Source organism: Prinia subflava, chromosome 1 (assembly GCF_021018805.1).
Source record: "Prinia subflava isolate CZ2003 ecotype Zambia chromosome 1, Cam_Psub_1.2, whole genome shotgun sequence".
Classification (NCBI taxonomy): Eukaryota; Metazoa; Chordata; class Aves; order Passeriformes; family Cisticolidae; genus Prinia; species Prinia subflava.
This window is the reverse complement of record NC_086247.1, coordinates 36,261,207-36,276,662: the sequence shown is the minus strand read 5'-3', so window position 1 is coordinate 36,276,662 and position 15,456 is coordinate 36,261,207. Positions and strand designations below refer to the sequence as shown.

General features: G+C 37.2%; 1 protein-coding gene across 2 annotated transcripts in view; it reads right to left on the bottom strand.

The window, feature by feature from the left end:
• Positions 1-121: 121 nt before the first annotated feature.
• TTPA (alpha tocopherol transfer protein) overlaps positions 122-15,456 on the bottom strand; it is a 38,179-nt gene continuing 22,844 nt past the window's right edge. For both annotated transcript variants that reach the window (XM_063393363.1, XM_063393372.1), the window contains 4 exons: positions 9,506-9,659; positions 8,151-8,344; positions 4,865-4,975; positions 122-3,392 (listed from right to left, as the gene is read on the bottom strand). In XM_063393363.1, the coding sequence (XP_063249433.1) occupies positions 3,219-3,392; positions 4,865-4,975; positions 8,151-8,344; positions 9,506-9,659 (633 nt within the window). In that variant the 3' untranslated portion in view covers positions 122-3,218. The remainder of the gene's footprint in view (positions 3,393-4,864; positions 4,976-8,150; positions 8,345-9,505; positions 9,660-15,456) is intronic.

Sequence of the window (15,456 nt, the reverse complement as noted above, 5' to 3'; positions counted from 1 at the left end):
AGCGCGGCCCGCTGGGAAATGCAGTCCCGGCCCGCGGGCCCAGCCCCGCGGACACAGCCCAGCACCCGCGGCCTGCTCCTTCTCGGGGAACGCGGCGCTTGTGGTGCCTCGGGAAGGCTGACCTGGAACACAGGCTGGACAGAGCTAGAGAATGAAGTAGATATTTATTAAAAGGCCTTTAAGGATACACCTTGGGCAGGACAAGAGCCTGGCAGGCTACACCCAAGGTGGACCCAAAATGTCACAAAATGGATGACGGGTCACGAGGTTTTACACTTTTGTAAATTTTGGTCTATTTGCGTAATAGGTTTAATTGTCCAATTACAGCTTCAGGTTATGAAGTTCCATCCTTCTTGTTTTCTCTCTTCAGTCCACCATTGTTTGTGCTTTTGGACCTGAAAACTTGTATCAGTTGTCCGCGGTCTCCATCTGGGAAAGGATTTGTTCTGTCTGCCTACTCTGTGAAGAGAGCTCACTAACATTTAATATGAGGCTCAGAACACATCCCCTAGGCAGCACAGAATCTGAAAATATGAAAGCTAAAACTTAAGGCATCACTTGTATCACACAAGGCTGGTTCAACCAGAAAGGGTTTATTAATGAAAATGTGTGCTAATACATCAAAAAAGAGAGAAATCTTTAAAAAATCGTGCATTACATCATGCTTACAGTCAGTACTAAATTATATTTGCACCATTTAACAGGAACTTTATTTTTTTTAGAGGCACTCCCAATGTTTATAAAGAATAATGCACTTAGGGATCTTTGCTTAGTTGGCTGCTGCTCAAAGCTGCAACACCACCATGCATCACACCAAGATCTCCAGTATTCATTATGTAAATATTCCAATTATCTTATGTCCTTATTATTAGCAGCAATGGCAATTAAGAGTTCCTACCTCCTATATAATATGTAAACATTAAAAAATAATTAACAGTTCAGGAAAATATAACTGCACTCAGTGCTCTAACTGTTGAGTTATGCAAAAACGCTACCCCTTAGTCACAGGATCAGGGTATTTTTGAAGTCATTTAGGACTTTAAGTTCATAGAGCTGGTGAAGTCCAAATAAAGATTAAAAAGCCCCAGCTAAATATGCACATACCTATGCAATCAAATATCGTTTCTGCTACATAAACCAGTAGCAACCAGAGATTGGTTTCATAGGAAAAGTTTAAATTTTCTTGTTCAATGAAACATGGTTCATTCCTTCCTGCAGTTTACATTCACAGATTAAAATTGAAGGACTGTAATATTAAGACAATAGCTTAGGTTCTCCAGCTGGTAAATTACTTGGAACTTGAGTTACACACTTGAGCAATTGCCAGATACCTGACTACTTAGTCTATTTTCTTATAAAGAAGAATTTGCAGTTCATTGAACTCCTCTAGTTAAGGAGCTTTTGTATCACAAAATAGTTTAATCTGAGAAAAAGAAATATATATTAAATACATTTTCATAGAATCATATATCTGAAAAAGGTTTCTTTAAATTTAGGCCCCATATCAAAAATACTTTGAAAGAGATGAATGAAAAAGGCACTTGAGGAAATTCAGAAATTGGAAGAAAAAAAAATTTTGTCAGTTTTGAAAGAATTTCTGGCATTGATCTTACCATAGCAGAAGAAACTACAACCAACAAGTACTTTAGTGGGTCTTTGACAGATGTTCCTCTTGCTAATAAAGAGTAGTTTCCAATGACTCTTGCAATAATGCCTTAATAATCATAATCTAAAGTAAGACATTTCTAATATAATAGGATAGTTCCATTTCTGTCCCCTATGCCTATATACCAATGTCCTAAAGGTTACAAAATAACTAAAGTTATAATTTCTAGCTACCTGAGATAAAAGCATTTTTATGGATTTATTCATAGGAAAATTCAAATGGAATGCTCAAATATATAGTGCCTATGCAAAAACAAAACAGAGTTAAGAACTGGGTAAATGAACTCTAGCAGCTGGTGTACTAACAGATTTTAGGAGAAAGCTGAAAGAAAAGTAAAATAATGGTTGAGATTACTAAATACAGAGGATTGCAGCATGATACTGCTCTGTAATGTGAGTGATAGCTTTCACACATGCAATATTCATATGTCAACTATGCCCCTTCAAAACAAAACAAAACAAAAACCTGCTTTCAGTAAGTATAGAGATTTTTTTTTATTACCCCTACAGAAATGAAGATGTAGTCTCACTGGAAATTAAAAATCATTTCTCTCAGTGCCCAGCAGCAAATAAACGGGCAAGTTGTCAATTACTGTACTGAAAATAAAAGGACGATACCAAGCCTCTCCTATGCTGAGGTCCAAAGTGACCTCAAAACACCCTTAAAACATACAGCAGATATTTCTAAAATTCAGATCTGCAAAGGTTAACCTACTTTACCCCCTGAAACAAACAGATAATGCAAACAGCCGAAAACTTTTGACCTCCTTAGTCCTCTACACTAGGGATTAAAGGATAAATGATCTGAGTTGCTTATAGTTGTCCAGATATAGACAGTATCACTTTGAAGAAAAAAAATATGAATTTTCAGGGTTGTTTTGACTCTTTTACCAGTTCCTTCTCCTGATTCACACTGTCCTTTGAAGAATACGTAGGTGGTGTTTTCTCTATAAAACTTGAAGGCTACTCTGTTAATTAGCACAAAAAGTGAAGCTGCACAAGCAGCACAAAGAGTAACACAAATGTCTCACTATTGCTGACTAATTTTCAATTTGACACAAACTAACAAAACAGCATTTCCTCTGAGAATCAATCCAAAAAGCAGCATCTTCACTCCCTGTAAATTAATTAGCCCTGTAGTCTTATATTTGCAACAAACTACCCTATTCACAGTCTGTTCTTTGTTTTGTATCCTATTGTCTTGACAAGCCAAGACACAAGAGCTAAGTGTAAGGTTCTGGACTGCATTATTACAGAAGAGTTATCTCCAAAGACCTAATAGCAGCAGTATCAAGCTGATATCCAATGCACTCTTCAGCTTTCTGGTATACAAGTTACTCAATTACAAACAGTGAGACAAATATGTAAAATTCATAATCTCTTCAGACATACAAACTGATAGACTCCAGTTAGTATAAAAGTGCAGCCAATATAACATTCAGTGAGTGCTCTGCAAAGACATACTGGTTTCATTCACAATGGAAGTTTTCAAATTAAACTTATTTCCAATGCCAGTGTTCAAGAATTGATAAAATACTCTATTAAGGTACTTCCTAGGCAACCAGAGAAATGCTCTCAAGATAATCTGAAGATGCCATTATGAAGTCAGTCCATTCCTTGGCCAGCTCTTCAAAGGAGACTTCCTCCCCCCCATATTCCTGTGGGAGAATGCTGGCAGGGAAGTGTTCGGTCAGACTCTGCAAGTAGTTACTTCCATGCATGTACACCTAAACCAAAATATTAAAAGCATTTACTTGGGTATGAATGCTAGACTATTGAGTTAGAACAGGCAGCAAAGCATCTCAGTGCAAGAGCTGAACCCACCAGCTTGGTTTAACTAAGTGTATTTGTTCATAACGAGTTCCTTAAACGGAGGAGCTACCCTTCTGAGTTTCCCCTAGGTGTTCAAACTCTGTCCTGCTCTGAATCTGAAGGCTGGTGAAGGATGGGACATAACCTGAGAACTGCATTTTATGTAGCTGTGTTTTGTATCCTATTGTGTTGATGGGACACAGGATGAGCATAGGAACCAAAACTAACTACACACCAGTTCCAGACTGGTTTAGCAACACTGATGAGAGTACACACTACATCCAAACTGCTAAAGTGAGCTAAACCATCAGAAGACTGGTGATTTTGTTTTGTCATGTTATCTTGTAATTGCCCTTCAGTCCTTTCCAAGAAAAGAGTTGTGTCTGGCTCATGGCCATTACTATCTGGTCCTGGCACATGTATTTAAAAACAAGATTATCTAGTATGTATGTAGGTTCAGACAGGTGTCAAGGAAGATACTCAACAGAATCTATATATCAGTTCTTATCTTTCAGTTCCAACTGGAATTAGATACTGGACTACTACTCCATTTTAACCCTGGAAAAACTGTAGGTTTGGTTCTTCTTCTCATGCTTTATTGGAGCTATTTTGAAGCCTTGTTCATTACTTCCAGTCTGATACTTGTCTAGGATCTACTGTCTTGGTGCAGTGGCTATTGCAAATGTCCAAGGTCCATGTGCTGAGAAAAGGAGGCTTCAGAATGGGAATAACAATAGGCAAGGCTGCTTATTTAGTACCTTAGTCCTGCTGTTACCCCTCCACTTTTGTGCCAGCTGAAAACTCCCAATATTTTTCCTATGCTGCAATAAACACGTCCTTGGCATGCTTTTGCATCCAAATACAAATCTATTTGCAGATCTATAACTGCAAAACTATTTAAAGCAACTACAGAGTTACTTGGAAAAAAACTTAGAAATTAAGTCTGACCAATTTTTGGTGCATAAATGCCTCTGGAGGTCTGTCAGAGCTAAACAGTTGTCTTGTACTAATTCTGCACAACTTGGACCATAAAACACTGTTCGGTGATAATTTTTCTCTATTATTTGTAGGCGGAATACTGGGAAATCCAGGACCTATTTCTTTCTAGTTATGCAGAAGAATTATTACGTGACCTCAAGCAAATTATTTAACCTCTTTGTGTCACAGTATTTTTTATCTTTAGAGCAGTGATCACAGCATCACTTGTGACTCTCATGTTATTAATAACTGCAAATGCTTTACTGTTAGATTCTGGAGGTCTGTATGGCACTAATAAACAAAAAGTGATTTATGCTCTTCAGTATTCAGGAGTAACAGAGCCTAAGGAAAGTGCTGCAGATTGTCATAAGGGGCTTTGTGGCAGAAAGAAATATGTGTGTGCACTCACCCGTTGCTTTATTTTTTCAGTGAGAAAAGGCTTAATTAGAGCGAAGACTGGGTGGAAGAATAAAGGCTCATTAATCAAGTGGATACCTCGTACTTTCAGTGGAAAGGAATCCTGTCAGCATACATGAAAAACAGAATAAGAAAAAGAAAATATTATTGAAGCACCTCTATTACTAAGGACAAGCCTGTGAAAACTGTCTAGTCCATGGTTAAAGTATTACTTCTGACCTTGCCAATTCCTGAATTTTGTAGTGTTGTAGAAGTGTAAATTAAGAGCGACATTTAGAAAAATCATATCTTATTTCTCCCATTACAAGGAAAAATCTCACCTTTTTTTTTTCATCTCAGTATGAGGTGAGATTGAATATTAAAAACAAACAAACAGAAAAACAAAGAAGAAAACTATCACCAGATTGCACACAAGTACTGCACACAAACCTTGTGCTCAACCTTTCTTCTGAAGTACAGTTTTTCACAAGATTCTGCTACTAATTTACAAAAAAGCCATCTAGCTATGTGCTTTTATTGGTACTTTACAGCCTGAAGGATAATACATAAATATATATAAACTATTGAAGATACTAACTTTAAGTTAAATAAGTTATATTAATAATTTAGAGATGAGCCTTGAAATTACTAGGAATTTGGCCAAGCCAGAAGTTCAGCTTTACAAAATGATTACTGTTTTAATGAAATTTAAAAAAAAATCTGCTATACAGCCTTTATAATATAAACCAACTTGGATTCTACTTGTATTAGTTTAAAAGTTCCAGATCTTTGAAATTTAAATGAAAATATGGCAGTGCTCAAAACAAGCTTTGTATAATGGGGAAAGTACAGCTTCCCTTCATATCCCACCTGATACTACCTCTGAACCAGATGTTTTCTGCTTATAAAAATGGTACTTGTCACAAACATATCTCCTCACTAGTTCTAAGGAAGAAAAAACTCAAAGCCAACACATTTCTTTAGTGCCACTCCTTTCAGATTTTAATATATGACAAAGACCTTAAAATGATCAGCTTGTATGTTTACTTGATGTTAGTATGGGTTATCATATACTTAAAGTCTACTATCATGATTTTCAAGAAACAACTTTCTGCCTGGGATAACAGATTTTTCAAGATAACATCACTTATTATCTGTACTATGCTTTCCATTCCTTAGTACATACTTCCTTTCTATTAACTTCTGTTTCTTGATACAGGATAGTAATTTGCAAGGCACATTTATTGAGTAAAACACAGGGTAAAGACTAAGGTTTTTTAACTTATGAGCATAGTCTGGAGTGCATTAAGCATGTCCTGGCACAGCATCAGGCACAGCATCTCCAGCTGGGCAAAGAAGGGCATTGTCCCACTCTACTCTGCACTGGGGCTGCCTCACCTTGGATACTGTGTGCATTTTGGGGCACAATAATATCAAAAAAAGCATTAAGCTATAAGAGAGCTTCAAATGAGGGCCAGGAGGATGGTGAAGAGTCTAGAGGGGAAGTTGTGCGAAGAGTGGCTGAGATCACTTGGTCTGTTTGGCCTGGAGAAAATGAGACTGAGGAGAAACCTCATTACAGTCTGCAATTTCCTTGTGAGGGGAAGAGGAAGGGCAGATCTCTTCACTCTCCTGACCAGAGACGACCCCAAGGAATTGCCTGAAGTTGTGTCAGAGGAGGCTTATATTGATAAGAGGAAAAAGTTCTTCACCAAGAGTGTGGCTGGGCACTGGAACAGGCTCCCCGAGGAAGTGGTCACAGCTCCAAGGCTGACAAGAATTCAGGGAATGTTTGGACAATGTCCTCAGACACATGATGTGATTCTTGGGGTGTCCTGCTTAGGGCCAGGAGTTGGCCTTGATTCTGATGAGTCCCTTCCAACTTAACATATTCTATGATTCTATGGTTCTATGATATTGAATACTAACAATCTTTGGATAAAACTTACAAATCCAGTCAAAAGTGAGGAAAGGAATCAGGGACAAAAAACAAACAAACAAACAAAACCCCTGAAGTTCTTTCTCTTAGAAAAGAGCACTGGAAACACATAATTTTTAATTTTCTTTTTCCATAGCTAGAATAGGCATTTAGAAGTTTGAAAAACATTGAACAAATCAGAAATAGGTCAAGATGGAAACATCATAGTCAAAGAATTTCCTGCTTTCAGAGAATGGATTAAACCTTCAGGTGAACCTGCAAAACCTATTCTGCTTCCTTTCTGCTCTATTTCAAGGTTAAAAAAAAGGACCAGAAATCTGTTTACTACCTCAGAAATCAACTGAAACACACTCACTAGTCCTGTTTTCATGAGATCTGGCCCAAGACTGCATAACGCCAGGAGTTCTTATTTTAGATGTGCAAAGTTGGGAATACTTAATTGTTTCAATAAAGTTTTACAGTAGATACCAGAAAGGAAGAACATCTGAAGTTCTGATGATATTAATTCAATGACTAAGCTTTGATTGAATCTCAGATAGAGACCTTACCAAATCAGAGCAGGAGATTATCTCCCTGGCTCATTTCCACATCACAGGCTAACAGTTTTATTATTACTGACTTTCAGCATAAACTTGTGAAGGAAAATAAGATGATAAGACTACATTGAAGCTTTCCTGTCAATTCTCCATCTCCTTTTTTCTTTAACATTTTTTCTCTCAAGTCCAGTGGCAAGGTTTAACTGAACTTGGCAGAAAGGAATAAGCCTTAAAGACAGTAAAATCCTCAGAAGTTTTGTGAAAAATATGAGGTGAGGTAGCAGTGATTTGCACAAAACAATACTCATGTTGTGGGAAAGAAAGCAAGCAGAACATATATGTTACACATTCTGTTTTTAGCAGATAGAAGATCACATAAGCATCATCCATACTGGAAACAAGTTAGGAGTGTCTTGCTCTTAATTGCTTGCAGTGCATGCTATTTTTAGTATTCTCTGAGCCAGGAAAAATGCTTTAAATATTGAGATAATGCACAAAAAAATGGAAGAGAAGAGATGAAACAGAATAACAAACAGAGAGATCCTTCCAAAGCTGGGCTTCATCTGCTCCTTCAGTCATGAAATTCTTATGTTGTAACAGGCTGCTGGAGTTCTTATAAAATACCAGAAGTTAGGGGGCATTTGCTGCTATAGAAGAATAAACTTTAAGTAAAATCAAGCACAACTTGTAATGGATTTAGGATTTTGTTCTTCTTAGTTGCATAGTCTGAAGTCCAACAGAAGGAAAATTTATGATAGCTTGGAAGAGATGAAAAATTGGAAGTCATAGCAATGAAGCTACATAAAGCATTATGTCATACTTACTGTGAGAACAGCAGCAATTTTCTTGGCCACTGCTGGGCTGATTTGAAAAGCATGAGCAAATCTCAACCCTTGAAGGTCAAAGATGGCCTTGACTCCATTTCGCTGAGTCTCGATCTCCTTTACAATGAGTTCAGATGTGATGAGACTTACACGAAACACATCATATGCTGTAAATAAACTGGGATCCCATTGTCCTGAAGAAAAGATAGATTACCCCGCATTACCATGAGAAAACCCCATACACCTGCACTTTTTCTTCCTACAGCTTCTAACGGGCTTCTCAGGAACAAGAGTTACCCTGCAAGAACAAAGCTTCTGAAATAAATTGTTTTGCCAGTGTGTGCCTGCTCTCTCACTCATCTGCGATGCTCTTTTAGTAGATGGTACCACGTAGCATGTTCTACTTTGGCCGTGGACCCAGTACAAGGTATAATTCAATACCAGTCATGCTAGCAGAAGTTGCAGATCATCAATCCAATCAATTAATATAATTGGTTTTTACCATCATAATTCTGGCACGATTCAGTCAATCTGACTTATTTTTCCTCTGAAGACTGAGTGAAAAATTGCATGGGATGAGCCTTAACCCTAGGTGAAAGCTTCAGAGGGCACAACTATCTACTAGATCAGGTGATAAAACAATTCTTTGAAAGCTGGCAAAAATAAAGCCTCTGTCCAAAACACGCATAAGGAGATATGGTGTTCATTTAACTATGTACATTTTGAAAATATTTTTGGGAGGTACATCAAACATTTTCCCAGTGTTGGCAGCTAGGCCTCTTTGGCTACAAGTAAACAGTAAAAACTGTTCATGGTGAACTGCTCATCCAAGCCCAAACATTGATACATAACTAGGTGTACACCTTTGTGTTCTCCCCACTCTGTGCTCATCTGCATCAGGACCACAGTCTTAGCCCATGGCTTCGAAAATTTACATGAAGTCAAATTATCTTGGGACACTCAGACCCGAAAAACCACATAATCTTACAAGTTTTAACCTTCAAGATTCTTTTGATGCAACAAGAATTTCACTAAAAAGAAAACTAGGTTCTTCATTAGGGATTGTATAGCATTAGCTATACAATACAAGTAAAATGATTTAACTCTAATAGTTCAGTAAATTCACCTTTATATTAATGTGAATGCATTTCTAGGAAGAAACATAAATATATTACCTTTCTAGTTAATATATTCTGATATGATCTAGTTTTAATCAACCCCTGCAATTGTACCCATAAAATATTTCTGGTGTGCTCCTGAAATGGTGATAATTAAATGATAAATCACAAAACAAAGCAAACAAACAAACCCCAAAAATTTAGTGTGAAACTCTTCCAAGCAATTTTGTCACTCACCAATTCTGTATATTACAACTTTGCTTCCATGTGGGTCTCTTGACCTTAGGACTCCATGATAGCCAGCTTGCAAAAGACCAAGAACAGAAGATGGTTGCAAATCTGCACTTATTTCTGGGCATTCAATTCTCCACTTCTGATAATTCTTCAGTAACTGGAAAAAGAATTAATATGGATGTCAGGTAAGCATCAGCTATTACAGGAAGAGCACATGTGGTCAGAGTCAGGTTTAATTCATTAAATTAGCTATAATTTAATTGTATATTTTAACCAAATCACTCCTCAAAACAGGAGGTTGCTATACTGGATCAAGTAAGTGAGTAAATTGCCATGATGAATTTAGAACCCAGTCAAATCATTCATGGACTGCAGTTGTCATTTTGTGTCAGAAAATAACACGGAATGTACAATAAGCCTGTAGTTTCTATGTAAAATGAATCTAAACCCCATTTTTTTCTGCTCAGGTTACCTTTAGGATTGTTCATTTTGTTAGTGCCTCAGACTCATTCACGATTTTTGTTTAATTTAGACGTACACAATTTTATGGAGGAACATTCTCCTTCACTCACTCACTCACTCACTCCCTTCCTCCCTATTTTTTACACAGTCATCAATAATTCCAGTTTACTATTTGAAACAGGTATTCTCACCAGCATATCCAATAACATTTTTGAGGTCCCTTCTACCCCTCTGAAACAAGAGACTGTATCAAAGTAGCGGGTCCCTTACACATTTGACAATCACAGAATCACAGAATCACAGAATAATGAGGTTGGAAGAGACCTCTAAGATCATCAAGTCCAACCTATGCCTTAACACCTCAACTAGACTATAGCACTAAGTGCCATGTCCAGTCTTTTTTTAAACACATCCAGAGATGGTGACTCCACCACCTCCCTGGGAAGACAATTCCAGTGCTTTATTATTCTTTCACTGAAATGAATTTCCCTCCCGCGGAGAGCTGATAATGAGAACCCGTTTGGCCAAAGCAGAGATCCCGTCTGCTGTCAGGGACTTGGTCACCCTGGTTCCCAAGGCTGGGAGGCAGCACCATAAGCAGTATTTATAAGGCACAGGAGGAGCTGTGTGTTGGAAGGCCAGGGAATAATGCTAGGGAAGAAGCAGTTAAAGGTGTTCCTTCATGAGGTAACATCTGTGTTGAGGAATTACAGGCAACACTGTGAAAGGTCATCTTAGACATGGATCGTGAAAAATTAAGTTGGTGTTGCAGTATTTCTAACTTCCAGGTCTAATTACTGTTTCTCCTTTAATATTAATTTGGTTGTGGGGAAAATGAACTATGCCCTGCAACTAAAATTTATTTAAGACATTTTGCATAAGTAGGAAGCTATGCAAGACTGTCTTCTAAAGTGCTTCCTCTCAGTTCATCAACTAAAATTTACCTCTGCCCTATTACCTCTGCTAAGTTCTCTATCACTAAGTTTGGAAAGTAGAGCGATAGCTATTACAAGTAATTCGCATTTTGTTTCAATTTCCTCAATGGCTATGACTTAGAGGTTGAACCCAAGACCTTCAAAGCAGCTAAGAGAATCAGAATTTTTCAGTTGTTTCACAACAAACCAAAATGTAGCTTTAAATCTTAAGGCCAGCATGCACAGCCTAGCTTTTAAAATTGTTTCTATATTTCATCAAACAGGGAAACCCAATCTGATCCTCAGCACAGTTTCACAAATTGTGTTCACTGCACTGAAAGCATCGGCCAAAAGTCTTTTATTTCCTATAATTTGTATTAACAGAAATTAATTTTTTCTTTTATCGATTACTCCATATTTCACAACAGAAATACCAAAGTTAAAAGAGAAGTCAGGTCCAACTAATAGAATATAACCTTAAAATGTACAGATTTCTTATATCTATGCACGTATAATTTTCTTCAGCATTTTCACTGGAAGAATGATCAGAAGGAACTTCAGTAAAATTGAATTCATCCCTACAGACTCTTAGAGGGAGACCTGAAACTCACCATCATGTAGCTCACAGCATGTTCATCTCAGATAGTCTTACCTCTTGCTCTTCCCTCTACTTTCAAGCTTCTTGTATCATTTTACACAAAACATATTTTTTCTTCAGGTTAATGCTTTTCTGCTCAGATAAAGGTCTTGAATGATTTGGAAGGTCTCTCAAATGAATTGCCATGAGGAAACTATTTATGAAACATTATTGTTTATCAGCAAAATTTACATAAAAATACATGGTACACTGATCAGAAATCAGCTACATTTTTTATGGAAATAGAGCCTATAAATAGGCTTTTAGACTTTTAGGCTATTTAGATCCAAAAAATAATAAAAAAACTATACACCATGCTAGACTCCCACTTGAACTGGTAGTGAAAAAAAATAGATAAAAGCCTCATTCTAAACCATCACTATAGAAAGAAACATTTAACCATTAGTAGAATTTTATTAGAAGTCTCTTGACTGCATTCAATCAGTTTTAGCCTACGTTCATTTTAAAAGAAACAAGGTGAGGGAAAGAGGGAGGAAGTAGGGAAAGTAAGTTAATTGTGGAACAGAAGTTCACTATAATTGCAAAGACAGGCCTGTTGAGGAACTCTGATTATCTCACTCTGTCAGTACTTGACTGTCTACAAAGGGCACTGTTTGAGCAATCCCAACTTCTTCTTTGTGCCAGACAGCAATGTCAACATGTTTTTCTCCTTGGTCTTTCCAAAACAGACTCTGAAATAGCAGCAAAATACAAAACCACCCTGTAAACAGCTATGCAAACATCTGTATCTTTGTCATTTGTCACTTTTCTTCTAAAATCTGTGGTACCGCAACTTCATGAACATATATATTTTAAACACCTCTTTGAAGAACTCCCTGCCAAAACTAAGATGAGAATAAAAATGACACATTAGTTCAATACCCTAAATAATCCTGTCTAGTCAATACAGTTAGTTTCTCATTTTCATGATATTTACATTTTCCAAGTTGGAAACAACAAGGATTTAAGTTCTTGGACTTTAGAAGAAAGAGAGTGGTGTTTTCAGCTTGCAGTGCACTCAAGATCCTTACAGAAGGCACAGTTAACCTATTAGCACACCATTAAAAAGTAAATACCTGTTAGAATTCTTCTGACACTTTCCATGACACAAGTAAGTGATGCACCTTTCAGACACATAACTTGGCTAAGCCTAAAACATACTTCCCTTGGCAAGAAAATCACGAAGTGCTGAAGAGTTCTCAGATTTTGAAAAACTAATCTAATTACCTATAATGATTTAGATCTGCAGTAAAGATTAGCATTAGAGAATCTTCCACAGAATCTACAGCTATTGGCAGGTATTCTGTACGTTTTTATTTATGTAGGCAAACCCTTTCTTACAGCCGGACATAATCAAGTCTCACACAGCCACTTAAAAGAGTAATCCTTAAACGTTTAAAGGAATTAAAATAGTAGCAGTGGTTTAGAGGTTTTCTAGTTTTACACTATTTAAGCACAGAAATTCATGCAAAAATTTTTTCAAGTATTATTTTTTTTCAGCAGGGAAAAACGTAACAATCAGTTTGGTTATAGATGAAACAATCTAATCTCAGGAAAACAGATGCATTCATTACCCAGTATAAAAAATGGCTCACACACGTAACAAGAAAAACATCTCAATGTATAATTATCTGTGTTTACAAACAATAACCTACTTAGCATCTGCTCAGCATCTGAAAATAGATGCAAGATAACTTGATAAAGCGGGGAAAAGCTGGATGAAAAACTCCAGTGTCTGGAGTTAAGCATTAATTAAGAGGTTTTTTTCTCTGATGTCTGTTGGGGATAGTTCCAGATTTCTGAACATTAGAGATTACAAAGTTACAAATTAAACCAAGATTCATGTCCTACAAACCAAAGTGAACTTAGTACTTTACTTAGAAGCAAAAGAACTAGAAAACATTGTGCTTGTTAGAGAAACTAATGCATGTATATATATAAAACAATAATATTTTTCTTGATTATTACTATTTATTGAGATAAATGTCCATGATAGGCAGAATTAGGCCTCTGTTGTGTCAGAAGTTGTATCAATCCACGCAATGCTTGGGAAAAAATGTTTTCTGCTGGCATTCTTTGCAGGAGAAACCACAGTTCAAATTTCGTAATATAAACCTTTGTGCATATGTATTTTATACTTCTTTATATATATCTGTGTGTACAAATGTACCCAGAATTTAAACATACAGTATACACACACAAAGAATTTAAAATATTTTATAGAGACACAGAACTTTCCTGATTCCTCATGTATTACCTTTTTGTCACTGGAAAAAAAGAGTGGCACATGCTAGCTTAGCACAAATGAGAGCCTGGCTGAGTGATTTGTGTTTCCCAAAGAGTCAGCTCAGAGAGCTAATAAAGGCTCTTCCATCCTTTTCAAGGAATTCCTTGGTATTGATGGAAGAAAAGCAGCCAAGTAACTGATTTCAACTTAGCATTTAAGTTTGAATGATGTGAAGATCCTCAGAGATAATGCCTGAGACTCAGCAGTGTGTTTGAGAGTACAGAAAACAATTCTTGTTCAACATAGTCACCCTAAGCAACTTACTTGAAGTATAATACCCTAGGAAATTCTCATTCCTCCATAAGTTGAATGCAGAGCAAAACCAAAGTCTGGCTACATACCTTGGTATCCACCAGAACTCCAAAAAGAATCCTAGATATCTGGAGAGTTTTCAGTGCCACAAAAGTGATGCTTACAATAGTATGTTATGAAAACCCTTTGCATAAAGTTTCACTGCCAAACATTTTCCTTCTGTTCCCCAGAGTATAATCTATTTCAGGTACAAAAAGACAGCATTCCAAAGTCACTGAGAGGCAGTCCTACACAAGGTTTTAGGATATAATGCATAATAAAGGTCACAGATCCGATTTCTTTCACAGGAAGAAACATTTATGTCCAAAAGGAGATGCTAGTTCTCCAGATTTCACATATCACGAGTGAATCCAAGTGACAGTGTTTTTTGGTGATAACAACAAAGTCAAACATACACACATAGCTGATATATTCAGAAAGGGGCAGACACTGATCTCTGTGGTGACCTCTGACAAAACAAGAGGGAATAGCCTGAAGTTGTGTCAGAGGAGGTTTAGGTTGGGTATTAGAAAAAGGGGTTGTTGAGCACTGTAACAGGCTCCCCAGGGAAGTGGTCACAGCACCAGCCTGACAGAGTTCAAGATGCTTTTGGACAGTGGTCTCCGACACATGGTGTGACTTTTGGGGATGTGCTGTGCAGAGCCAGGAGCTGGACTCAAGGATCCTTGTGGGTCCCTTCCAACTCAGCTAATTCTGTGAGAATAGTCTGTTACTTAGCTTAACTGAATAATCACTGCCTTCAAGAAATTAAGCCAGTTTTCTCTTGTCTTTAAGTCCTTCAATTCCAGATACCTGTTAGAGTGCCAGATTTTCTTCTAGCCTGAGAGGTATCAATATATCAGTAGTTAAAAGCAAGTCTGGAATTGCCACTGGAAAAACATGAAAAAATGCTGTTATGAGTCACCATAAAAGATTTAGAAATGGAATGTCTTGACACAATCTACCTGATTATTCTTTTCTGAAGCATTTCCAAATGTTGATAACTGACATCAGATAAATCTGTGTCAATTATTAACCAGAAATTCATCAATAAATAGGTCTGGTCAGTTGCCAGTCTCTTGATTCATAGTTAAGGCTAAGTATAAGCTTGTACTAAAATGCTGAACAACCTTTGCTTATATGCATTGACAGGACCATGAACTTTGATTATCCCTTAGCTGTTCTGCAAATACTATGCAGCAGGACATGGAAGCCCAGTGGGCAAAAAGAATCTTGTCAGCCTGAACGCCAAACCAAGAGGCAACACCAAATCAGGACAAGAGGGAAGAGCATGAGCCTCTGGACCGATGGCAGGAGGGCTCTGTCTAGGATGAAGTACTAACTTCTGCATGAAGTCACATCT